Source organism: Ranitomeya variabilis, chromosome 6 (assembly GCF_051348905.1).
Source record: "Ranitomeya variabilis isolate aRanVar5 chromosome 6, aRanVar5.hap1, whole genome shotgun sequence".
NCBI classification, from domain to species: Eukaryota; Metazoa; Chordata; class Amphibia; order Anura; family Dendrobatidae; genus Ranitomeya; species Ranitomeya variabilis.
The window spans coordinates 577034279-577061519 of NC_135237.1; the positions used below are offsets into that span (position 1 = coordinate 577034279).

Sequence of the window (27241 nt, forward strand, 5' to 3'; positions counted from 1 at the left end):
GAATCGGCGCCATTTTCTTTTTCTAGAATACGGACACTGGCTATAATCTAACGCTAGGAGCGTCGCGCTTGCGCAGTCCATAAAGGCTTCGGACAGAGTGACGCTCCTACCGTTATATTATAGATATCCTGGCTGCTGCATTCACTCACATTCACCGCCCTTGCATTAACTCTCTACACTCCATCCATATCGGCCCCTCTGTCCTTGCCTCTCCTATGTATAGCACTCATGCTCTGTTCACATTGCTTAACAGCGCAGATCCATTCAGTCCCACCATCCAACACAAGAGACGCTCTCACAAATCACTTCACCATCTGCTTACTCTTTCTATCCTCCTTCTCCTAGTCGCTGGAGACATCTCTCCCAACCCCGGCCCCCCATGTTATAGCCAGTCAAACCTCCCAACTGCTACACCCAGAAACCCCTCTAACCTTATTAATATTCCATGCATGCCTTCTGTCTCTTTCAATTGTGCCCTTTGGAATTCTCGCTCTGTGTGTAATAAACTCTCCTTCATTCATGACTTCTTCCTTTCTAACTCTCTTAATCTCCTGGCTCTTACTGAAACCTGGATCCAGCAGTCAGACACCACCGCTGCTGCTGCTCTCTCATATGGTGGACTTTTCTCATACCCCAAGATCAGACAACAGAGCAGGTGGAGGCGTTGGTCTGCTCCTTTCACCCAAATGTACCTTCCAAGTTATCCCCCAAGTACCCTCACTTGTATTCCCTTCCTTTGAGGTCCATGCTGTCAAGACTCTACGTCCCCTTCTCCATGCGAGTGGCGGTGGTGTATCGTCCTCCTGGCCCCTCTCATCAGTTCCTGGATCACTTTGCCACCTGGCTTCCACACTTTCTCTCCTGTGACACCCCCACCCTTATCATGGGTGATTTTAACATCCCCATTGCTTCTCCCCTCTCCCCATCTGCTTCTCACCTTTTATCTCTAACCTCCTCTTTTGGCCTCTCGCAGCATACTAACTCTCCAACGCATGAAGATGGAAACTCCCTTGACTTGGTCTTCTCCCGGCTTTGCTCAGTGGATGATTTCACAAACTCCCCTCTCCCGCTCTCCGACCACAACCTTCTTTCATTCTCTATCAAGAACTGCCATCCCGCTCAGGTCACCCCCACTTTCCACACTTATAGAAACATACAGGCCATTAACACCCAGAAACTTATGAAGAACTTGCAGTCCTCATTGGCCCCAATCTCCTCCATCTCATGTCCTGATTCTGCTCTGAAACATTACAATGAAACCCTGCAAAGTGCCCTGGATGAAGCTGCACCTCCTATACATAGAACAACTCGGCACAGACGGTGACAACCGTGGCACACGCTGCAAACACGTTTCCTGCAGCGGTGCTCCAGGTGCGCCGAACGTCTGTGGAGAAAATCTAATCTACCCGAAGATTTCATCCATTATAAGTTCATGCTAAAAACATACAACTCTGCCCTTCACCTCTCCAAACAAACCTATTTCAACACCTTCATCACCTCGCAGTCCAATAATCCTAAACGTCTCTTTGACACTTTCCAGCCCCTATTCAACCCAAGAGAGCAGGCCCCAACCACGGATCTCCACGCTGACGATCTGGCCAATTACTTCAAAGAAAAAATTGACCACATTCGACAGGAAATCATCTCCCAATCTCTTCATACCAGGCACTGTCCTCCCTCCCCCACTGCATCTAGTTCACTCTCTGACTTTGAACCGGTTACAGAAGAAGTAAACAGGCTCCTTGCATCTTCTCGCCCGACCACTTGCACCAGTGACCCCATTCCGTCACATCTCCTCCAGTCCCTTTCCCCAGCTGTCACCTCTCACCTGACAAAAATATTCAACCTTTCCCTCACTTCCGGTATTTTTCCCTCCTCATTTAAGCATGCCATCAATACATCCATTACTTAAAAAACCCTCCCTCGACCAAAACTGTGCCGCTAATTATAGACCTGTCTCTAATCTTCCCTTCATCTCTAAACTCCTGGAACGCCTGGTCTACTCCCGTCTTACCCGCTATCTCTCAGATAACTCTCTTCTCGACCCTCTTCAATCTGGTTTCCGCTCTTTACACTCTACTGAAACTGCCCTCACTAAAGTCTCTAATGATCTACTAACAGCTAAATCCAATGGTCACTACTCCATGCTAATTCTATTGGATCTCTCCGCAGCATTCGACACTGTGGATCATCAGCTCCTCCCCACTATGCTCCGCTCCATAGGCCTCAAGGACACCGTTCTCTCTTGGTTCTCCTCCTATCTCTCTGACCGATCCTTCACTGTATGTTTTGCTGGTTCCTCCTCCTCTCCCCTTCCCCTTACTGTTGGGGTTCCTCAAGGATCAGTCCTAGGCCCCCTCCTCTTCTCTTTGTATACTGCCCCTATTGGACAAACAATCAGTAGTTTTGGTTTCCAGTACCATCTCTATGCTGATGACACCCAATTATACACCTCTTCTCCTGCTTTCACGCCGACCTTCTTAGAAAACACCAGTGATTGTCTTACCGCTGTCTCTAACATCATGTCCTCCCGCTATCTGAAACTGAACCTGTGAAACTGAACTCCTCGTGTTCTCTCCCTCTACTAACCTACCTTTGCCTGACATTGCCATCTCCGTGTGCGGTTCCACCATTACTCCCAAGCAACATGCCCGCTGCCTTGGGGTCTTCCTTGATTCCGAGCCTTCATTCACCCCCCACATCCGATCACCGGCTCGCTCTGCATCTCAAAAACATTTCTAGAATTCACCCTTTTCTTACTTTCGACTCTGCAAAAACTCTTACTGTCTCACTTATTCATTCTCGTCTGGACTATTGTAACTCTCTACTAATCGGCCTCCCTCTTACCAAACTCTCCCCGCTCCAATCTGTCCTGAATGCTGCTGCCAGGATCATATTCCTCACCAACCGTTACACCGATGCCTCTACCTTGTGCCAGTCATTACACTGGCTACCCATCCACTCCAGAATCCAGTACAAAACTACTACCCTCATCCACAAAGCACTCCATGGCTCAGCACCACCCTACATCTCCTCTCTGGTCTCAGTCTATCACCCTACCCGTGCCCTCCGCTCCGCTAATGACCTCAGGTTAGCATCCTCAATAATCAGAACCTCTCACTCCCGTCTCCAAGACTTTACACGTGCTGCGCCGATTCTTTGAAATGCACTACCTAGGTTAATACGATTAATCCCCAATCCCCACAGTTTTAAGCGTGCCCTAAAAACTCATTTGTTCAGACTGGCCTACCGCCTCAATGCATTAACCTAACTATCCCTGTGTGGCCCATTCAAAAAAAAAAAAAACATAATCAGGTTCCTCGCATCATGTTCTCATACACTTTATGCAGTTAATAGCCTCTGTGTCTGTACTGCTACATACTTAGGCCGGCCTCACACTAGCGAGTTTTACGGACGTATGAGCGCATAAACTACGTCCGTAAAATACGCATTACACACGGCCCAATGATTATCTGTGGCCCAGCTCCTATCTGCCGTATATTACGCATCCGTAATATACGGTCTTGTACGACCGTAGAAAATCGCAGCATGCTGCGTTTGTCACCGTATTGCGCAAAAAAATCGCCAATGAAAGTCTATGGGGGCGAGAAAAATACGGACTCCACACGGACCAGCAGTGTGACTTGCGAGAAATACGCAGCGGTGTTAGTGAAAAGCCGGTAATTCAATTGCCGGCTTTTCATTTCTCCTTCCCCAACCCGACAGGATATGAGACATGATTACATACAGTAAACCATCTCATATCCCCTTTTGTTTGCATATTCCACACTACTAATGTTAGTAGTGTGTATGTGCAAAATTTGGGCGCTGTAGCTGCTAAAATAAAGGGTTAAATGGCGGAAAAAATTGGCGTGGGCTCCCGCGCAATTTTCTCCGCCAGAGTGGTAAAGCCAGTGACTGAGGGCAGATATTAATAGCCAGGAGAGGGTCCATGGTTATTGGCCCCCCCTGGCTACAAACATCTGCCCCCAGCCACCCCAGAAAAGGCACATCTGGAAGATGCACCTATTCTGGCACTTGGCCACTCTCTTCCCATTCCCGTGTAGTGGTGGGATATGGGGTAATGAAGGGTTAATGCCACCTTGCTATTGTAAGGTGACATTAAGCCAGGTTAATAATGGAGAGGCGTCAATTATGACACCTATCCATTATTAATCCAATAGTACTAAATGGTTAATAAAACACACACACATTATTACAAAGTATTTTAATTAAATAAACACACAGGTTCTTTTAATATTTTATTGCTCTCTCAATCCACCTGAAGACCCTCGCTCTGCAAAATAATAAACCAACAATATACATACCTTCTGATGATCTGTCACGTCCCACGAAGTAAATCCATCTGAAGGAGTTAAATCATTTTACAGCCAGGAGCTGTGCTAAAGCACTCGCTCGTGCCTGTAAACCCCGGGTACTGAATGGAAAGAAGGATGATCTGTACTTACCTTGAGTTGCGGTGATGCGCCCTCTGCTGGATGTCCTCATGAACTGGAGCCTTGGAAAAGTTCCCACACTCGAGTTCATATGAGGACATCCAGCAGAGGGCGCATCACCGCAACTCAAGGTAAGTACAGATCATCCTGCTTTCCTTTCAGTACCCGGGGTTTACAGGCACGAGCGAGTGCTTTAGCACAGCTCCTGGCTGTAAAATGATTTAACCCCTTCAGATGGATTTACTTCGTGGGACGTGACAGATCATCTGAAGGTATGTATATTGTTGCTTTATTATTTTCAGAGCGAGGGTCTTCAGGTGGATTGAGAGAGCAATAAAATATTAAAACAACCTGTGTGTTTATTTAATTAAAATACTTTTTAATAATGTGTGTGTGTTTTTTTAACCCTTTCATACAATTGGATTAATAATGAATAGGTGTCATAATTGACGCCTCTCCGTTATTAATCTGGCTTAATGTCACCTTACAATAGCAAGGTGACATTAACCCTTCATTACCCCATATCCCACCGCTACACAGGAGTGGGATAAGAGTGGCCAAGTGCCAGAATAGGCGCATCTTCCAGATGTGCCTTTTCTGGGGTGGCTGGGGGCAGATGTTTGTAGCCAGGGGGGGCCAATAACCATGGACCCTCTCTAGGCTATTAATATCTGCCCTCAGTCACTGGCTTTACCACTCTGGCGGAGAAAATTGCGTGGGAGCCCACGCCAATTTTTTTCCGCCATTTAACCCTTTATTTTAGCAGCTACAGCGCCCAAATTTTCCACATACACACTACTAACATTAGTAGTGTGGAATATGCAAGAAAAAAGGGGGATATGAGATGGTTTACTGTATGTAATCATGTCTCATATCCTGTCGGGTTTGGGAAGGAGAATTGAAAAGCCGGCAATTGAATTACCGGCTTTTCACATATATCGCGCTGAATTAAATAGAAATACAGAATATATATATATGTGTCTCAATGACATATATATATATATATATATATATATATATATACACTGTATATATGTTTTAAAGAACATTTGAGCACATAAATCCATTAGATGTCGGTTTTGCAAGCCTGCGAGAAAATCTCGCAGTACGGATGCCATACAGGTTACATACGGAGGATGCCATGTGCAAAATACGCTGACACACCCTGCCTACGGATGACATACGGATCACTATTTTGGGGACTTTTCTGCGTATTACGGCCGTAAAAAACAGACCGTATTTATATACGCTGTGTGAGGCCGGCCTAAGGCTGTTTTTGGTTCATGCAGCTTTACATGAACACCCGATCCTTACACTATGGCTGGTCGAAATAACTAAAGCAATTGTTACCATCCACCTCTCGTGTCTCCCCTTTTCCTCATAATTTGTAGCTTGCGAGCAGGGCCCTCATTCCTACTGGTATCTATTTTGAACTGTGATTTCTGTTATGCTGTAATGTCTATTGTCTGTACAAGTCCCCTCTATAATTTGTAATTTGTAAAGCGCTGCGGAATATGTTGGTGCTATATAAATAAAAATTATTATTATTATTATTAAGAGGAGTGTACATGGACTACAGAAGGGGGAAAGGACTGTACATGGACTACAGAAAAGGGAGAGGAGTGTACATGGACTACTAAAGGGGGGACAGGAGTGTACACGGACTACAGAAGGGGGAGCGGAGTGTACATGGACTACAGAAGGGGAAGAGGTGTACATGGACTACAGAAGGGGAAGAGGAGTGTACATGGACTACAGAAGGGGAAGAGGAGTGTACATGGACTACAGAAGGGGAAGAGGAGTGTACATGGACTACAGAAGGGGAAGAGGAGTGTACATGGACTACAGAAGGGGGAGAGGAGTGTACATGGACTACAGAAGGGGAAGAGGAGTGTACATGGACTACATAACAGGGACAGGCGTGTACATGGACTACAAAAGGGGAGGAGGAATGTATATGAAGTACAGAAGGGGGAGAGGAGTGTAAATGGACTACATAAGGGGGAGAGGAGTGTACATGGACTACATAAGGGGGACAGGAGTGTACATGGACTACATAACGGGGACAGGAGTGTACATGGACTACAAAAGGGGGAGAGGAAAGTACATGGACTACAGAAGGGGAGAAGAGGGTACATGGACTATAGAAGGAGGGGAGGAGTGTACATGGACTACATAACGGGGACAGGAGTGTGCATGGACTACTAAAGGAGGACAGGAGTGTACATGGACTACAAAATGGGTAAGAGGAGTGTACATGGACTACAGAAGGGGAAGAGGAGTGTACATGGACTACAGAAGGGGGAGAGGACTGTACATGGACTACAGAAGGGGAAGTGGACTGTACATGGACTACAAAAGGGGGAGGAGGAATGTACATGGACTACAGAAGGGGGAGAAGAGTGTACATGGACTACAGAAGGAGGGGAGGAGTGTACATGGACTGAATAATGGGAACAGGAGTGTGCATGGACTACTAAAGGAGGACAGGAGTGTACATGGACTACAAAAGGGGTAAGAGGAGTGTAGATGGACTACAGATGGGGAAGTGGACTGTACATGGACTACAGAAGGGGAAGAGGAGTGTACATGGACTACAGAAGGGGAGAGGAGTGTACATGGACTACAGAAGGGGGAGAGGAGTGTACATGGACTACAGAAGGGGGAGAGGAGTGTACATGGACTACAGAAGGGGAAGAGGAGTGTACATGGACTACATAACAGGGACAGGCGTGTACATGGACTACAAAAGGGGAGGAGGAATGTATATGAAGTACAGAAGGGGGAGAGGAGTGTAAATGGACTACATAAGGGGGAGAGGAGTGTACATGGACTACATAAGGGGGACAGGAGTGTACATGGACTACATAACGGGGACAGGAGTGTACATGGACTACAAAAGGGGGAGAGGAAAGTACATGGACTACAGAAGGGGAGAAGAGGGTACATGGACTATAGAAGGAGGGGAGGAGTGTACATGGACTACATAACGGGGACAGGAGTGTGCATGGACTACTAAAGGAGGACAGGAGTGTACATGGACTACAAAATGGGTAAGAGGAGTGTATATGGACTACAGAAGGGGAAGAGGAGTGTACATGGACTACAGAAGGGGGAGAGGACTGTACATGGACTACAGAAGGGGAAGAGGAGTGTACATGGACTACAGAAGGGGGAGAGGACTGTACATGGACTACAGAAGGGGAAGTGGACTGTACATGGACTACAAAAGGGGGAGGAGGAATGTACATGGACTACAGAAGGGGGAGAAGAGTGTACATGGACTACAGAAGGAGGGGAGGAGTGTACATGGACTGAATAATGGGAACAGGAGTGTGCATGGACTACTAAAGGAGGACAGGAGTGTACATGGACTACAAAAGGGGTAAGAGGAGTGTAGATGGACTACAGATGGGGAAGTGGACTGTACATGGACTACAGAAGGGGAAGAGGAGTGTACATGGACTACAGAAGGGGAGAGGAGTGTACATGGACTACAGAAGGGGGAGAGGAGTGTACATGGACTACAGAAGGGGGAGAGGAGTGTACATGGACTACATAATGGGGACAGGAGTGTGCATGGACTACTAAAGGAGGACAGGAGTGTACATGGACTACAAAAGGGGGAATAGGAGTGAACATGGACTACAGAAGGGGGAGAGGAGTGTACATGGACTACAGAAGGGGGAGGAGGAATGTACATGGACTAGAGAAGGGGCAGAGGAGTATACATGTGCAGCGCCCCAGAGTCCTGGTCGTTGCAGTACTGTGGCTCCGCCGCTAAGGGGAGCTATGGTACGTCTGATGGCACTGAAGGAGTTCACCTGACCAGGTATCACAGACACCAATACATTTCACAGCCGGGCCTCCAGGGGGAGCTAAGGGTTCTATTCATTAGGCCACTCCTCACATACTGGTAAAACTGGGGGTCAGGCAGGAAGTTGGGGAGAGAGCTGACGGGGTTGGAACCAGGCAACACCTTGTGGCAGAGGGTGTTGTGGGGGAAGATTCTGTAGGGCCCCTGTCGGGGGTGGGATCCTGACAGAGGCCTGGCAACTTGAGAGAACGTCACGGGACCGTGCCTGCTCAGCATAGCGGCGGTGCCCAAGGAAGGATCAGAAGCGAGATAGATTGTGCTGAGTGAGAAACGAGATCAAAGCAACAAGGAGAATACCAGTAGGTCGTGCTGTGAGACCGAGGCAACATTCTACTGAGGCGCACAACCGGCGGCCGGAACGCCGAGGAAGTATTCATAAATCTAGCTTCAAGCAATACTTCAAACCAACGGCAGGACAGTCAGTCATAGGCGGGCTGTCTCACCTAAATCACCTACGAAGACATAGGGGGCAACTTGTGGAGAGGGGCGACTCTAGGGTCCCGGAAGAGCTCTGAGCCTACCCGTCATACGGATGCCGTCCTAACCGTAACATCAGGGAGGGACGGAAGATTAGCAGAACATCATCTAATCGAGTTGTGAGGGAACTTAAGAAACAGACACAACAGTTGTGGGGACTTTCCGTAAGCACAGCAGGGAAGGACCACAACACATAGCGCTAGCAGGAAGGCACAGATTTCCACCTGCAAAGAGAACTCTGGAGGTGCCATTGGACCGGCCGGACTTGCGCAGCCTGGTTAACCGTATTCCGGATTGAGGACCCAGAGATCTTCAGTAAAGAGGTAAAGAGACTGCAACCTGGTGTCCTCATTATTTACTGCGACCGGCATATCACAACTACACCATTATCCTCCACACTTTCTCCGGACGTCCCCCTGACAGGCAGGGCCACGGACCGGGCCTAGCCACCGTGACAACCCCAGAGCAGAGACTCAGAGGCCCGGTACCGGGTACCCCTCGGCCCTGCGGCAGTGGGGGCGCTCCATTTTGGCGTCACGAACAGGATCTACTTAAGCCTGAAGAATCAGGTCATGTGTGCCTTGGAACTGTGATTTATTGTGCTTGGTCTGCGACTTATTGCAAGGACTGTGGATTGTCACTTGCCGCCAGAAGTTCCCGCCAAAACTGCCGCCATTACAGCACTAAGGAGAGCGCAGGAGAAGAAGAAGGGCGTGGAGTGGGCGTACGCAAGCTGAAAAGCGCGAAAGACAATGGCCGCCCAGTCTAAGTATTTCTGCCCCTTGAGGACGTGTCCGTCAGCAGCCGAGATCCGCCTCCTAATTCTCAATGGAGGGCGGAGACAGAGAAAACGAAACCGCCCACGAAGGAGAGAGCGGGAAAAGGACCAGGAAGAAGAAGTCAGCGACATGGAGGACGCCATGGCCAGCCGCCAGGAGCCGGAGCGTGGGGTCGGAGCCGAGGACTCCCCCAGCTACCCGGAGAGGCACCGCAGCCAGACCTCCACAGTTGATGGTGACCTCCTGCAGACCGGAGCGGACGAGCTGATCCACCAACTCCTGCAGACGCAGCTGAGCACTGAGGCCGGGTGGAAGAAGACCAACATCGGGAGCCTCACCAGACATCTGTCGGCAGCCTCATCTGGTCCGGAGCAAGAAAGAAGTTCCAGCGCTCCGAAGCCAGAAAGCGAGGCCCTACCGGAAAGCGAGGTGCTGCAAACGGAGAGGACAGCGCCGCAGCGCAAGGCCCTGCAACTAGCGTTCCAGACCCCAGCGGAGACGGAGCAGATCGGCACCGGAGGGACCGCATCTGAAGCAGGTATGAAGAACGACCCTGCCTCGCCAGCAGAGGACTTGCTGATAGGCCCCGTCGCGGCACCCCCTCTCCCTGGGACCTATAGACTCCAGCGACTTACACCCTGGGATCGGGCCCCGGGTATGGAGCACTTCTTATAGGCCCCGATCTCACCGATCACCTTGCCGAGCGAGGTCTATGCGGAGCTACGGCCGCCAGAGCGAGAGTAAACCTCGATGCCATGGATCTGTAAATAGTTAACTGCTTGTTTCCCTCCTTTTTGCTGCTTTAAACCCGGCTAGGGTTAACTCTTAAAGGGATCCCTTTGTTTACCCGGGATCCCTTCTTCTGCTTTTTGTTTTTGTTTCCTGTTTATTCATCATTGAAAGAACTGCTGAATCATGAACAATGCATGATTACAAACTGCTTGTAAATAGTTTGCACCTTCTTAAAGGTGCTCCCTACTGGTTTTATATAAAAGACGGACTCTTTGCGAAGATACGATTCTTGGAACTTGTATTGGAGTCCTAGCTGCATACGGATTTGCAGCTTGAGAAGTTGCACTACCTCATAGAGACTTGGTCCCCTCTTAAAGGGGATGTTCACTTGTTGCACTTAAAGAATGGTATTGCTTTAAGACAGATAGATAGCAATAATGTCTTGACAAAAAGAAAGTGATGATGATGCTTACATGTAAAAGTTATATGTATCCAACTAGTTGATTGTAAGAAATGTTTGATAACGTTGATAGAAAAATGAGGACAGAGAGTGAACCCGTACGGGGTTAGTCAGTGAGTCCTCTTAGGAGCCATGTAAGGATGGCTCAGTGATTTCAAACTGAAAGTAAATGTTATGTTCTATACTGTGTATAGTAGTTGAAAAGGCAGTAGGCCCGGGGCTGAAAGGGGCGGTCCTGTAAAGAAAGGAGAGGCAGTAGGCCTGGAGCAGTTAGGACAGGCGGTCCTGCAGATTTAACGAAGGAGAATGAAAGAGAAAGAGTTCAGAATAATTCTTTAGTGGGTTTAGTCTGTACGCCCTTGAAGAAGAAGTCAGTTTCATAATGTTTTATAAGTAAAGTCTTTAGTGGATAGGAAGTGTACGTCCTTAAGGACAATGTTAACTTATTATTCAAAAGTTTGCACTGAGTAGAACACCCGGTTGGGTAACAGGAGTTGTTTATAGCCTGTAATTTATAATGTTTAACCATGTTTGTAATGTTCAAGTGTCCTCACCTCCCATAAAGGGAAGCTCTGTTCAAGCTTACTTATTGTTATTGGATTTTCAAAATTGTATGTCTTTTTGCTAACCTGTATTGTTGTTTTCTTCCCAGTCCAGGAGTACTGGATTTAACCGGGGGGGAGTGCAGCGCCCCAGAGTCCTGGTCGTTGCAGTACTGTGGCTCCGCCACTAAGGGGAGCTATGGTATGTCTGATGGCACTGAAGGAGTTCACCTGACCAGGTATCACAGACACCAATACATTTCACAGCCGGGCCTCCAGGGGGAGCTAAGGGTTCTATTCATTAGGCCACTCCTCACATACTGGTAAAACTGGGGGTCAGGCAGGAAGTTGGGGAGAGAGCTGACGGGGTTGGAACCAGGCAACACCTTGTGGCAGAGGGTGTTGTGGGGGAAGATTCGGTAGGGCCCCTGTCGGGGGTGGGATCCTGACAGAGGCCTGGCAACTTGAGAGAACGTCACGGGACCGTGCCTGCTCAGCATAGCGGCGGTGCCCAAGGAAGGATTAGAAGCGAGATAGATTGTGCTGAGTGAGAAACGAGATCAAAGCAACAAGGAGAATACCAGTAGGAGTCGTGCTGTGAGACCGAGGCAACATCCTACTGAGGCGCACAACCGGCGGCCGGAACGCCGAGGAAGTATTCATAAATCTAGCTTCAAGCAATACTTCAAACCAACGGCAGGACAGTCAGTCATAGGCGGGCTGTCTCACCTAAATCACCTACGAAGACATAGGGGGCAACTTGTGGAGAGGGGCGACTCTAGGGTCCCGGAAGAGCTCCGAGCCTACCCGTCATACGGGTGCCGTCCTAACCGTAACATCAGGGAGGGACGGAAGATTAGCAGAACATCATCTAATCGAGTTGTGAGGGAACTTAAGAAACAGACACAACAGTTGTGGGGACTTTCCGTAAGCACAGCAGGGAAGGACCACAACACATAGCGCTAGAGGGAAGGCACAGATTTCCACCTGCAAAGAGAACTCTGGAGGTGCCATTGGACCGGCCGGACTTGCGCAACCTGGTTAACCGTATTCCGGATTGAGGACCCAGAGATCTTCAGTAAAGAGGTAAAGAGACTGCAACCTGGTGTCCTCATTATTTACTGCGACCGGCATATCACAACTACACCATTATCCTCCACACTTTCTCCGGACGTCCCCCTGACAGGCAGGGCCACGGACCGGGCCTAGCCACCGTGACAACCCCAGAGCAGAGACTCAGAGGCCCGGTACCGGGTACCCCTCGGCCCTGCGGCAGTGGGGGCACTCCACATGGACTACAGAAGGGGGAGAGGTGTGTACATGGACTACATAACGTGGACAGGAGTGTGCATGGACTACTAAAGGAGGACAGGAGTGTACATGGACTTCAGAAGGGGGAGAGGACTATGCATGGACTATAGAGGGGGAGAGTAGTATACACGGACTACAGAAGGGGGGGAGAGGACTGTACATGGACTGCATAATGGGCACAGGAGTGTACATGGACTACAAAAGGGGGAGGAGGAATGTACATGGAGTAAAAAAGGGGGAGAGGAGTGTAAATGGACTACATAAGGGGGAGAGGAGTGTACATGGACTATATAAAGGGGGACAGGAGTGTGCATGGAGTACATAATGGGGACAGGAGTGTACATGGACTACAAAAGGGGGAATGTTATGATCCGATGACCTTGGAGCCGCATGAAAACTTTCTCTGGAGTCGGTGGAACCTGTACTGACCGCAAATCCTGAACTAACACCGCAACTAGAAGTAGCCGTGGGGTGTGCCTAACAAACCCTAGACACCTCGACACAGCTGGAGGACTAAATACCCCTATAGATAGAAATAGGAATGCTATCTTGCCTCAGAGCAGACCCCCAAAGGATAGGCAGCCCCCCATGAATAATGACTGTGAGTAGGAGAAGAATAGACACACGCAGGTAGAAAACAGGATTTAGCAAAAGAGGCCACTCTAGCTAAATAGGAAAGGATAGGACAGATTACTAGGCGGTCAGTATTAAAACCCTTCCAAAAATATCCACAACAGATAATACAAAAAGTTCCACAATCTAACTAAAGACATGGAATGTATATCTGCCACTCCAGAGAACCCAGCAAGACTGAGAAAATACTGACACAATCTAAGCTGGACAAGAAAACACAAAGAATAGCACTGAATTGTGAAGCACACAGCATGTGTGCCACGGGAAAAAAAAAACAGACACTTATCTTTGCTGATTTGGCAGAAAGACAGGAGGAACCAGGCAGAGGTCCACACCTCCCAACAACAATTGACAACTGACAAGGACTAATGAATCCTGCACACCTAAATACCCCAGTCAGAACTGCAATCAGCAGACACACCTGACCAGGACTGCAACCCAGGGACAACTGCATTACCACCTACTACCACCGGAGGGAACCCAAAAGCAGAATTCACAACAGTACCCTCCCCTTGAGGAGGGGTCACCGAACCCTCACCAGCGCCCCCAGGCCAATCAGGATGAGCCAGATGAAAGGCACGGACCAGATCAGCAGCATGGACATCAGAAGCAAAAACCCAAGAATTATCCTCCTGGCCATAACCCTTCCATTTGACAAGGCACTGAAGCCTCCGCCTCGAAAAACGAGAATCCAAAATCTTCTCAACCACATACTCCAACTCCCCATCAAACAAAACAGGGGCCAGAGGATCAACAGAGGGAACAACGGGCACCACATATTTCCACAATAAAGATCTATGGAAGACATTATGGATAGCAAAAGAGGCTGGAAGGGCCAATCGAAAAGACACCGGATTAATAATCTCAGAAATCCTATAAGGACCAATCAACCGAGGCTTAAACTTAGGGGAAGAGACCTTCATAGGAACATGACGGGAAGACAACCAAACCAAATCCCCAACCTGAAGCCGGGAACCAACACACCGACGACGGTTAGCAAAACATTGAGCCTCCTCCTGAGACAACACCAAATTGTCCACCACATGAGCCCAAATCTGCTGCAACCTGTCAACCACAGAATCCACACCAGGACAGTCAGAAGGCTCAACCTGCCCAGAAGAAAAACGAGGATGAAAACCAAAATTACAAAAAAAAGGCGAAACCAAAGTAGCCGAACTAGCCCGATTATTAAGGGCAAACTCGGCCAATGGCAAAAAGGCCACCCAATCATCCTGATCGGCAGACACAAAGCATCTCAAATAAGTCTCCAAAGTCTGATTAGTTAGCTCGGTCTGGCCATTTGTCTGAGGATGAAATGCAGAAGAAAAAGACAAATCAATGCCCAGCCTAGCACAAAAGGCCCGCCAAAACCTAGAAACAAACTGGGAACCTCTGTCGGACACAATATTCTCCGGAATACCATGCAAACGAACCACATGCTGAAAAAACAACGGAACCAACTCTGAAGAGGAAGGCAAGTTAGGCAAAGGCACCAAATGAACCATCTTAGAAAACCGGTCACAAACAACCCAGATAACCGACATCCTCTGGGAAACCGGAAGATCAGAAATAAAATCCATAGAAATATGCGTCCAGGGCCTCTCAGGGACCGGCAAAGGCAAAAGTAACCCACTAGCACGGGAACAACAAGGCTTGGCCCGCGCACAAGTCCCACAGGACTGCACAAAAGAACGCACATCACGTGACAAAGAAGGCCACCAAAAGGACCTACCAACCAAATCTCTGGCACCAAAAATACCAGGATGACCAGCCAACACAGAACAGTGAACCTCAGAAATCACTCTACTAGTCCATCTGTCAGGAACAAACAATTTCCCCACAGGACAGCGGTCAGGTCTATCAGCCTGAAATTCCTGAAGAACCCGCCGTAAATCAGGGGAAATGGCAGAAAGGACCACCCCTTCTTTCAGAATGCCGACCGGTTCAAGGACCTCAGGAGAATCAGGCAAAAAACTCCTAGAAAGGGCATCAGCCTTAATATTCTTAGAACCCGGAAGATACGAAACCACGAAATCAAAACGGGAAAAAAACAAGGACCATCGAGCCTGTCTAGGACTCAGCTGTTTGGCAGACTCGAGGTAAATCAAATTCTTATGATCGGTCAGGACCACAATACGGTGCTTAGCTCCCTCAAGCCAATGTCACCACTCCTCAAACGCCCACTTCATAGCCAACAACTCCCGATTGCCGACATCATAATTGCGTTCAGCAGGCGAAAACTTGCGGGAGAAGAAGGCACACGGTTTCATCAAAGAACCAACAGAATCCCTCTGAGACAAAACGGCCCCTGCCCCAATCTCAGAAGCATCAATCTCAACCTGAAACGGAAGAGAAACATCTGGTTGGCGCAACACCGGAGCAGAAGTAAATCGGCGTTTAAGCTCCTGAAAGGCAGAGACAGCCACAGGGGACCAATTCGCCACATCAGCGCCTTTTTTTGTCAAATCAGTCAAGGGTGTAACCACGCTGGAGAAGTTAGCAATGAACCGGCGATAAAAATTTGCAAAACCCAAAAATTTCTGAAGGCTCTTCACGGATGTGAGTTGAATCCAATCATGAATGGCCTGAACCTTAACCGGATCCATCTCCATAAATGAGGGAGAAAAAATAAAGCCCAAAAAAGAAACCTTCTGCACCCCAAAGAGACACTTAGACCCCTTCACAAACAAAGAATTGTCACGAAGAATCTGAAATACCATCCTGACCTGTTTCACATGAGACTTCCAATCATCGGAAAAAAGCAAAATATCGTCCAAATATACAATCAAGAATTTATCAATATAAGTCCGGAAGATATCATGCATGAAGGATTGAAAAACAGATGGAGCATTAGAGAGCCCGACTGGCATCACAAGGTATTCAAAATGGCCTTCGGGCGTATTAAACGCAGTTTTCCATTCATCACCCTGCTTAATAAGAACAAGATTATATGCCCCCCGAAGGTCAATCTTCGTAAACCAACTAGCCCCCTTAATCCTAGCAAACAAATCGGAAAGCAGAGGTAAAGGGTATTGAAACTTGACCGTGATCTTATTCAAGAGGCGATAATCAATACAAGGTCTCAAGGAGCCATCCTTCTTAGCAACAAAAAAAAACCTGCTCCCAACGGTGAAGAAGATGGCCGAATATGCCCTTTTTCCAAAGACTCCTTAACATAACTCCGCATGGCGGTATGTTCAGGCACAGACAGGTTGAAAAGTCGACCCTTAGGAAACTTACTGCCTGGAATCAAGTCAATAGCACAATCACAGTCCCTATGCGGTGGAAGGGAACTGGACTTGGGCTCATCGAATACATCCTGAAAATCAGACAAAAACTCTGGAATTTCAGAAGAGGAAGGAGAGGAGATTGACATCACGGGAACGTCATTATGAACCCCCTGACAACCCCAACTAGTCACAGACATAGACTTCCAATCCAACACAGGATTATGTACCTGCAACCACGGGAAACCCAGCACGATAACATCATGCAAATTATGCAACACCAGAAATCGACAATCTTCCTGATGAGCTGGCACCATGTGCATGGTCACCTGTGTCCAAAACTGAGGCTTATTTTTAGCCAAAGGTGTAGCATCAATCCCCCTTAAAGGAATAGGATTCTGCAAAGGCTGCAAGGGAAAACCACAACGCCTGGCAAACTCAAAGTCCATTAAGTTCAAGGCGGCGCCTGAATCCACAAACGCCATGACAGAAAATGATGACAATGAGCAGATCAAGGACACCGATAACAGAAATTTAGGTTGTACAGTACTGATGGTAAATGAACTAGCGATCCTTTTTGTCCGCTTAGGGCAGACTGAAATGACATGAGAAGCGTCGCCACAATAATAACACAACCTATTCTGACGTCTGAATCCTTTTCGTTCTGTTCTAGACAGAATCCTATCACACTGCATTGGCTCAGGACTTTGCTCTAAGGACGACGCCACAGTGCGCACAGTTCTGCGCTCCCGCAAGCGCTGATCAATCTGAATGGCCAGAGACATAGAATCACTCAGACCGGAAGGCGTGGGAAACCCCACCATAACATCTTTAACGGATTCAGAAAGACCCTTTCTGAAAATTGCCGCCAAAGCATCATCATTCCATTTAGTCAACACAGACCATTTTCTAAATTTCTGACAATACAATTCTGCCGCCTCTTGACCCTGAGACAGGGCCAACAAGGTCTTCTCCGCTTGATCCACAGAATTCGGTTCATCATATAATAATCCTAAAGCCTGAAAAAAGGCATCTACATTAAGCAAGGCCGGATTCCCAGATTCCAGGGAAAAAGCCCAATCCTGTGGATCGCCACGAAAAGGGAGATGACAATTTTAACCTGCTGAATGGAATCACTGGAGGATCGCGGTCTCAGAGCAAAAAACAGTTTACAATTGTTTTTAAAACCCAAAAATTTGGACCTATCACCAAAAAACAAATCAGGAGTAGGAATCTTCGGCTCTAAAGCAGGAGTCTGAACAATATACAGTGGGGCAAAAAAGTATTTAGTCAGTCAGCAATAGTGCAAGTTCCACCACTTAAAAAGATGACAGGCGTCTGTAATTTACATCATAGGTAGACCTCAACTATGGGAGACAAACTGAGAAAAAAAAATCCAGAAAATCACATTGTCTGTTTTTTTATCATTTTATTTGCATATTATGGTGGAAAATAAGTATTTGGTCAGAAACAAACAATCCAGATTTCTGGCTCTCACAGACCTGTAACTTCTTCTTTAAGAGTCTCCTCTTTCCTCCACTCATTACCTGTAGTAATGGCACCTGTTTAAACTTGTTATCAGTATAAAAAGACACCTGTGCACACCCTCAAACAGTCTGACTCCAAACTCCACTATGGTGAAGACCAAAGAGCTGTCAAAGGACACCAGAAACAAAATTGTAGCCCTGCACCAGGCTGGGAAGACTGAATCTGCAATAGCCAACCAGCTTGGAGTGAAGAAATCAACAGTGGGAGCAATAATTAGAAAATGGAAGACATTCAAGACCACTGATAATCTCCCTCGATCTGGGGCTCCACGCAAAATCCCACCCCGTGGGGTCAGAATGATCACAAGAACGGTGAGCAAAAATCCCAGAACCATGCGGGGGGACCTAGTGAATGAACTGCAGAGAGCTGGGACCAATGTAACAAGGCCTACCATAAGTAACACACTACGCCACCATGGACTCAGATCCTGCAGTGCCAGACGTGTCCCACTGCTTAAGCCAGTACATGTCCGGGCCTGTCTGAAGTTTGCTAGAGAGCATTTGGATGATCCAGAGGAGTTTTGGGAGAATGTCCTATGGTCTGATTAAACCAAACTGGAACTGTTTGGTAGAAACACAACTTGTCGTGTTTGGAGGAAAAAGAATACTGAGTTGCATCCATCAAACACCATACCTACTGTAAAGCATGGTGGTGGAAACATCATGCTTTGGGGCTATTTCTCTGCAAAGGGGCCAGGACGACTGATCCGGGTACATGAAAGAATTAATGGGGCCATGTATCGTGAGATTTTGAGTGCAAACCTCCTTCCATCAGCAAGGGCATTGAAGATGAAACGTGGCTGGGTCTTTCAACATGACAATGATCCAAAGCACACCGCCAGGGCAACGAAGGAGTGGCTTCGTAAGAAGCATTTCAAGGTCCTGGAGTGGCCTAGCCAGTCTCCAGATCTCAACCCTATAGAAAACCTTTGGAGGGAGTTGAAAGTCCGTGTTGCCAAGCGAAAAGCCAAAAACATCACTGCTCTAGAGGAGATCTGCATGGAGGAATGGGCCAACATACAAACAACAGTGTATGGCAACCTTGTGAAGACTTACAGAAAACGTTTGACCTCTGTCATTGCCAACAAAGGATGTATTACAAAGTATTGAGATGAAATTTTGTTTCTGACCAAATACTTATTTTCCACCAGAATATGCAAATAAAATGATAAAAAAACAGACAATGTGATTTTCTGGATTTTTTTTGCTCAGTTTGTCTCCCATAGTTGAGGTCTACCTATGATGTAAATTACAGACGCCTCTCATCTTTTTAAGTGGTGGAACTTGCACTATTGCTGACTGACTAAATACTTTTTTGCCCCACTGTAATCAGAAATATCCTGTACCCTAGCAGCAAGCTGGTCTACACGAGAAGCTAATCCCTGAACATCCATGCTGGCACAAGACTCCTCAGCCACCCATAAATAAAGAGGGAAGAGAAGACAAAACAGACTGCAGAAAAAAAAAATGGCTCAACACCTTTCTTCCCTTCTTCTGAGATGCATTTACCTCATTATTGGCCAGTTGTACTGTTATGATCTGGTGACCATGGAGCCACATGAAACTTTCTCTGGAGTCGGTGGAACCTGTACTGACCGCAAATCCTGAACTAACACCGCAACTAGAAGTAGCCGTGGGGTGTGCCTAACAAACCCTAGACACCTCGACACAGCCGGAGGACTAAATACCCCTATAGATGGAAATAGGAATGCTATCTTGCCTCAGAGCAGACCCCCAAAGGATAGGCAGCCCCCCACGAATGATGACTGTGAGTAGGAGAAGAATAGACACACACAGGTAGAAAACAGGATTTAGCAAAAGAGGCCACTCTAGCTAAATAGGAAAGGATAGGACAGAATACTAAGCGGTCAGTATTAAAACTCTAAAAATATCCACAGCAGATAATACAAAAAGTTCCACAATCTAACTAAGGACATGGAATGTATATCTGCCACTCCAGAGAATCCAACAAGACTGAGAAAATACTGACACAATCTAAGCTAGACAAGAAGGCACAAATAATAGCACTGAATTGTGAAGCACACAGCATGTGTGCCACAGGAAAAAAAAACAGACACTTATCTTTGCTGATTTGGCAGAAAGACAGGAGGAACAGGCAGAGGTCCAACACCTCCCAACAACAATTGACAACTGGCAAGGACTAATGAATCCTGCACACCTAAATACCCCAGTCAGAACTGCAATCAGCAGACACACCTGACCAGGACTGCAACCCAGGGACAACTGCATTACCACCTACTACCACCGGAGGGAACCCAAAAGCAGAATTCACAACAGGGGAAGAGGAGTGCACATGGACTACAGAAGGGGGAGAGGACTGTACATTTACTACAAAAGGGGGGACAGGAGTGTACATGGACTACATAAGGGGGGACAGGAATGTACATGAACTACATAAGGGGGGATAGGAGTGTACATGAACTATATAAGGGGGGAGAGGAGCGTACACGGAGTAAAAAATGGGGGAGAGGAGTGTACATAGACTACATAAGGGGGAGAGGAGTGTACATGGACTACATAACGGGGACAGGAGTGTACATGGACTACAGAAGGGGAAGAGGAGTGTACATGTACTACATAAGGGGGAGAGGCGTGTACATGGACTACATAATGGGGACAGGAGTGTACATGGACTACATAACGGGGACAGGAGTGTACATGGACTACAGAAGGGGAAGAGGAGTGTACATGGACTACAGAAGGGGGAGAGGACTGTACATGGACTACAGAAGGGGAAGTGGACTGTACATGGACTACAGAAGGGGAAGTGGACTGTACATGGACTACAGAAGGGGGAGAGGAGTGTACATGGACTACAAAAGGGGGAGAGGACTGTACATGGACTACAGAAGGGGAGAAGTGTGTACATGGACTATAGAAGGAGGGGAGGAGTGTACATGGACTACATAACGGGGACAGGAGTGTGCATGGACTACTAAAGGAGGACAGGAGTGTACATGGACTACAAAATGGGTAAGAGGAGTGTACATGGACTACAGAAGGGGAAGAGTGTACATAGACTACAGAAGGGGGAGAGGACTGCACATGGACTACAGAAGGGGAAGTGGACTGTACATGGACTACAAAAGGGAGAGGAGGAATGTACATGGACTACAGAAGGAGGAGAGGAGTGTACATGGACTACTTAACGGGGACAGGAGTGTGCATGGACTAGTGAAGGAGGACAGGAGTGTACATGGACTACAAAAGGGGTAAGAGGAGTGTACATGGACTACAGAAGGGGAAGAGGAGTGTACATGGACTACAGAAGGGGAAGTGGACTGTACATGGACTACAAAAGAGGGAGGAGGAATGTACAAGGACTACAGAAGGGGGAGAAGAGTGTACATGGACTATAGAAGGAGGGGAGGAGTGTACATGGACTACATAACGGGAACAGGAGTGTGCATGGACTACTAAAGGAGGACACGAGTGTACATGGACTACAAAAGGGATAAGAGGAGTGTACATGGACTACAGATGGGGAAGAGGAGTGTACATGGACTACAGAAGGGGAAGAGGAGTGTACATGGACTACAGAAGGGGGAGAGGACTGTACATGGACTACAGAAGGGGAAGTGGACTGTACATGGACTACAGAAGGGGGAGGAGGAATGTACATGGACTACAGAAGGGGGAGAGGAGTGTACATGGACTACAGAAGGGGGAGAAGAGTGTACATGGACTACATAATGGGGACAGGAGTGTGCATGGACTACTAAAGGAGGACAGGAGTGTACATGGGCTACAAAAGGGGGAAGAGGAGTGTACATGGACTACAGAAGGGGGAGAGGACTGTACATGGACTACAGAAGGGGGAAGTGGACTGTACATGGACTACAAACGGGGGAGGAGGAATGTACATGGACTAGAGAAGAGGGAGAGGAGTGTACATGGAGTACAGAAGGGGGAGAGGTGTGTACATGGACTACATAATGTGGACAGGAGTGTGCATGGACTGCTAAAGGAGGACAGGAGTGTACATGGACTTCAGAAGGGGGAGAGGACTATACATGGACTATAGAGGGGGAGAGTAGTATACACGGACTACAGAAGGGGGAGAGGACTGTACATGGACTGCATAACGGGCACAGGAGTGTACATGGACTACAAAAGGGGGAGGAGGTATGTACATGGAGTAAAGAAGGGGGAGAGGAGTGTAAATGGACTACATAAGGGGGAGAGGAGTGTACATGGACTATATAAAGGGGGACAGGAGTGTACATGGAGTACATAATGGGGACAGGATTGTACATGGACTACAAAAGGGGGAAGAGGAGTGCACATGGACTACAGAAGGGGGAGAGGACTGTACATTTACTACAAATGGGGGGACAGGAGTGTACATGGACTACATAACGGGGGACAGGAATGTACATGAACTACATAAGGGGGGATAGGAGTGTACATGAACTATATAAGTGGGGAGAGGAGCGTACACGGACTAAAAAATGGGGGAGAGGAGTGCACATGGATTACATAATAGGGAGAGGAGTGTGCATGGACTACATAAGGGGGAGAGGAGCATACACGGACTACATAAGGGGGGGAGAGGAGTGTATATGGACTACATAACGGGGACAGGAGTGTACATGGACTACAGAAGGGTGGAGAAGACTATACATGGAATACAAAAGGGGGGACAGGAGAACACATGGACTACAGAAAGGAAGAGGGGACTATACATGGAATACAAAAGGGGGACAGGAGTGTACATGGAATACAAAAGAGGGGACAGGAGTGTACATGAACTATTTAAGGAGGAGAGGAGTGTACATGAACTACATAAGGGGGGAAAGGAGTGCACACGGACTACAAAATGAGGGAGAGGAGTGTGCATGGACTACAAAAGGGGGACAGGAGCGTTCATGGACTGCAAAAGGGGGGAGAGGAGTGCACATGGACTACAAAAGGGGGGAGAGGAGTGCACATGGACTACAAAAGGGGGGAGAGGAGTGTACATGGACTACAAAAGGGGGAGAGGAGCATACATCTACTAGAGAAGGAGGACAGGAAGGTAAATCAACAAAAGAAATAGGACATGAGGGTAGATCTACTAAAAGAAGGAGGACAGGAGTGTACATCTAATAGATAAGTGGGAGCAGTTAGGGGTGTAAGGATCACAGTCGCAGAGGGTGTGACCGTGACCAGGCCCTTGCGGGAGAGGGTCCCACCTACGCCAGGGCCTAATTCAGATGGATGTACTTCGAAGGACGCACATTCAGCTGAAGTGTATTGCAGTTCAGGGACCCAATCAGCGGATGCAGTGATATCGGCGTGCAAAACATGAGCGACGCATGGCAATGACGTCATCCGCTGCCGATGCCTGCATACTGAAGTCAGCTGCAAAAGAGGATGCTGAGTTATATAATGTATTAGAAAAAAGCAGCAACATTATAGAAGGAAGGGGCCCAGGATGGAGGGCATTATACAAGGAAGGGGCGCAGGACGGAGGGCATTATACAAGGAAGGGGCGCAGGATGGAGGGCATTATACAAGGAAGGGGCCCAGGATGGAGGGCATTATACAAGGAAGGGGCGCAGGACGGAGGGCATTATACAAGGAAGGGGCGCAGGACGGAGGGCATTATACAAGGAAGGGGCGCAGGATGGAGGGCATTATACAAGGAAGGGGCGCAGGACGGAGGGCATTATACAAGGAAGGGGCGCAGGATGGAGGGCATTATACAAGGAAGGGGCCCAGGATGGAGGGCATTATACAAGGAAGGGGCGCAGGACGGAGGGCATTATACAAGGAAGGGGCCCAGGATGGAGGGCATTATACAAGGAAGGGGCGCAGGATGGAGGGCATTATACAAGGAAGGGGCGCAGGACGGAGGGCATTATACAAGGAAGGGGCGCAGGACGGAGGGCATTATACAAGGAAGGGGCGCAGGATGGAGGGCATTATACAAGGAAGGGGCCCAGGATGGAGGGCATTATACAAGGAAGGGGCCCAGGATGGAGGGCATTATACAAGGAAGGGGCGCAGGATGGAGGGCATTATACAAGGAAGGGGCGCAGGATGGAGGGCATTATACAAGGAAGGGGCCCAGGATGGAGGGCATTATACAAGGAAGGGACCCAGGAGGGAGGGCATTATATAAGGAAAGGGCCCAGGATGGAGGGCATTATACAAGGAAGGGGCCCAGGATGGAGGGCATTATACAAGGAAGGGGCCCAGGATGGAGGGCATTATACAAGAAAGGGGCCCAGGATGGAGAGCATTATAGAAGGAAGAAGCCCAGGATGGAGAGCATTATACAAGGAAGGGGCCCAGGATGGAGGGCATTATACAAGGAAGGGGCGCAGGATGGAGGGCATTATACAAGGAAGGAACCCAGGAGGGAGGGCATTATACAAGGAAGGGACCCAGGAGGGAGGGCATTATACAAGCAAGGGACCCAGGATGGAGGGCATTATACAAGGAAGGGGCCTAGGATGGAGGACATTATACAAGCAAGGGACCCAGGATGGAGGGCATTATACAAGGAAGGGGCGCAGGATGGAGGGCATTATACAAGGAAGGGACCCAGGAGGGAGGGCATTATACAAGCAAGGGGCCTAGGATGGAGGACATTATAGAAGGAAGGGGCGCAGGATGGAGGGCATTATACAAGGAAGGGGCGCAGGATGGAGGGCATTATACAAGGAAGGGGCGCAGGATGGAGGGCATTATACAAGGAAGGGGCCCAGGAGGGAGGGCATTATATAAGGAAAGGGCCCAGGATGGAGGGCATTATACAAGGAAGGGGCCCAGGATGGAGGGCATTATACAAGGAAGGGACCCAGGAGGGAGGGCATTATATAAGGAAAGGGCCCAGGATGGAGGGCATTATATAAGGAAAGGGCCCAGGAGGGAGGGCATTATACAAGGAAGGGGCCCAGGATGGAGGGCATTATACAAGGAAGGGACCCAGGATGGAGGACATTATACAAGGAAGGGGCCCAGGATGGAGGGCATTATAGAAGGAAGGGGCGCAGGATGGCGGACATTATACAAGGAAGGGGCGCAGGATGGAGGACAGGAGCGTACATCTACCAGAGGACAGGAGCGTACATCTATTAGAGGAGGACGACAGGAGCGCAGATCTACTAGAGGAGGAGGACAGGAGCCTACATCTAATAGAGGAGGATAGGAGCGTACATCTACCAGAGGAGGAGGACAGGAGCATACATCTACCAGAGGAGAAGGACAGGAGCGTACATCTACTAGAGGAGGAAGACAGGAGCGTACATCTACTAGAAGAGGAAGACAGGAGCGTATATCTACTAGAGGAGGAAGACAGGAGCGTACATCTACTAGAGGAGGAAGACAGGAGCGTATATCTACTAGAGGAGGAGGACAGGAGCCTACATCTTCTAGAGGAGGAGGACAGGAGCCTACATCTACTAGAGGAGGAGGACAAGAGCGTACATCTCCAGGAAGAGGAGGACAATAGCGTACATCTACTAGAGGAGGAGGACAAGAGCGTATATCTAGCAGAGGAGGAGGACAGGAGCGTACATCTACTAGAGGAGGAGGACAGCAGCGTACATCTACCAGAGGACAGGAGCGTACATCTATTAGAGGAGGACGACAGGAGCGCAGATCTAATAGAGGAGGAGGATAGGAGCGTACATCTACCAGAGGAGGAGGACAGGAGCGTACATCTACCAGAGGAGGAGGACAGGAGCGTACATCTACCAGAGGAGGAGGACAGGAGCGTACATCTACCAGAGGAGGAGGATAGGAGCGTACATCTACCAGAGGAGGAGGATAGGAGCGTACATCTACCAGAGGAGGAGGACAGGAGCGTACATCTACCAGAGGAGGAGGACAGGAGCGTACATCTACCAGAGGAGGAGGATAGGAGCGTACATCTACCAGAGGAGGAGGATAGGAGCGTACATCTACCAGAGGAGGAGGACAGGAGCGTACATCTACCAGAGGAGGAGGATAGGAGCGTACATCTACCAGAGGAGGAGGACAGGAGCGTACATCTACCAGAGGAGGAGGATAGGAGCGTACATCTACCAGAGGAGGAGGACAGGAGCGTACATCTACCAGAGGAGGAGGACAGGAGCTTACATCTACCAGAGGAGGAGGACAGGAGCTTACATCTACCAGAGGAGGAGGACAGGAGCGTACATCTACCAGAGGAGGAGGACAGGAGCTTACATCTACCAGAGGAGGAGGACAGGAGCTTACATCTACCAGAGGAGGAGGACAGGAGCTTACATCTACCAGAGGAGGAGGACAGGAGCATACATCTCCAGGGGAGGAGGACAGGAGCGTACATCTCCAGGGGAGGAGGACAGGAGCGTACATCTACCAGAGGAGGAGGACAGGAGCGTACATCTACCAGAGGAGGAGGACAGGAGCGTACATCTCCAGGGGAGGAGGACAGGAGCGTACATCTACCAGAGGAGGAGGATAGGAGCGTACATCTCCAGGGGAGGAGGACAGGAGCTTACATCTCCAGGGGAGGAGGACAGGAGCGTACATCTCCAGGGGGCAGACCGGGGGTGCAGGCAGGTTATCTGCTCATCTCAGAGCCTCCTGTCGGTGCCGGGTGACTGCGGTGCACGGACGGGTTGTCGGGCCCCCTGCAGTCCGGGTCCCTGCTCGGTACTCACCGTCTGCTCTTGTCCCCGCCGCCCGCAGCTCCCGCGTCCATGCCCGGACCCAGCACTGACAGCTCAGCCCGCAGCCGCCTCCTCCGACTGGAGACAGCGGTGACATCACACGGACCCGGCCAACCGGAGCCGCCGCGTCACCACAATCCACCGGCGACACCGGGCCCGGCCTTCCCCTCACCGACCGCAGACATAGGCGATCTCTGCCGCCTCACACAGGCTGTGACATCACTGATCCACCGTCCTGTCACCCGCAAACATCACCGCAATATATCCATCACCCGACACTGATCTCCCCATATCCATCACCCGACACTGATCTCCCCATATCCATCACCCGACACTGATCTCCCCCATATCCATCACCCGACACTGATCTCCCCATATCTATCACCCGACACTGATCTCCCCCATATCCATCACCCGACACTGATCTCCCCCATATCCATCACCCGACACTGATCTCCCCATATCTATCACCCGACACTGATCTCCCCCATATCCATCACCCGACACTGATCTCCCCCATATCCATCACCCGACACTGATCTCCCCATATC

The 27241-nt window shown here is 48.9% G+C and overlaps 1 protein-coding gene across 2 annotated transcripts in view; it reads right to left on the minus strand.

The window, feature by feature from the left end:
• Nucleotides 1-26855, minus strand: part of LRRC24 (leucine rich repeat containing 24) — a 137925-nt gene extending 111070 nt beyond the window's left edge. The window contains exon 1 of one of the 2 annotated variants that reach the window (XM_077271475.1): nucleotides 26682-26855. In XM_077271475.1, the coding sequence (XP_077127590.1) occupies nucleotides 26682-26722 (41 nt within the window). In that variant the 5' untranslated portion in view covers nucleotides 26723-26855. The remainder of the gene's footprint in view (nucleotides 1-26681) is intronic. The other variant, XM_077271476.1, reaches the window with a different exon arrangement.
• Nucleotides 26856-27241: the final 386 nt, after the last annotated feature.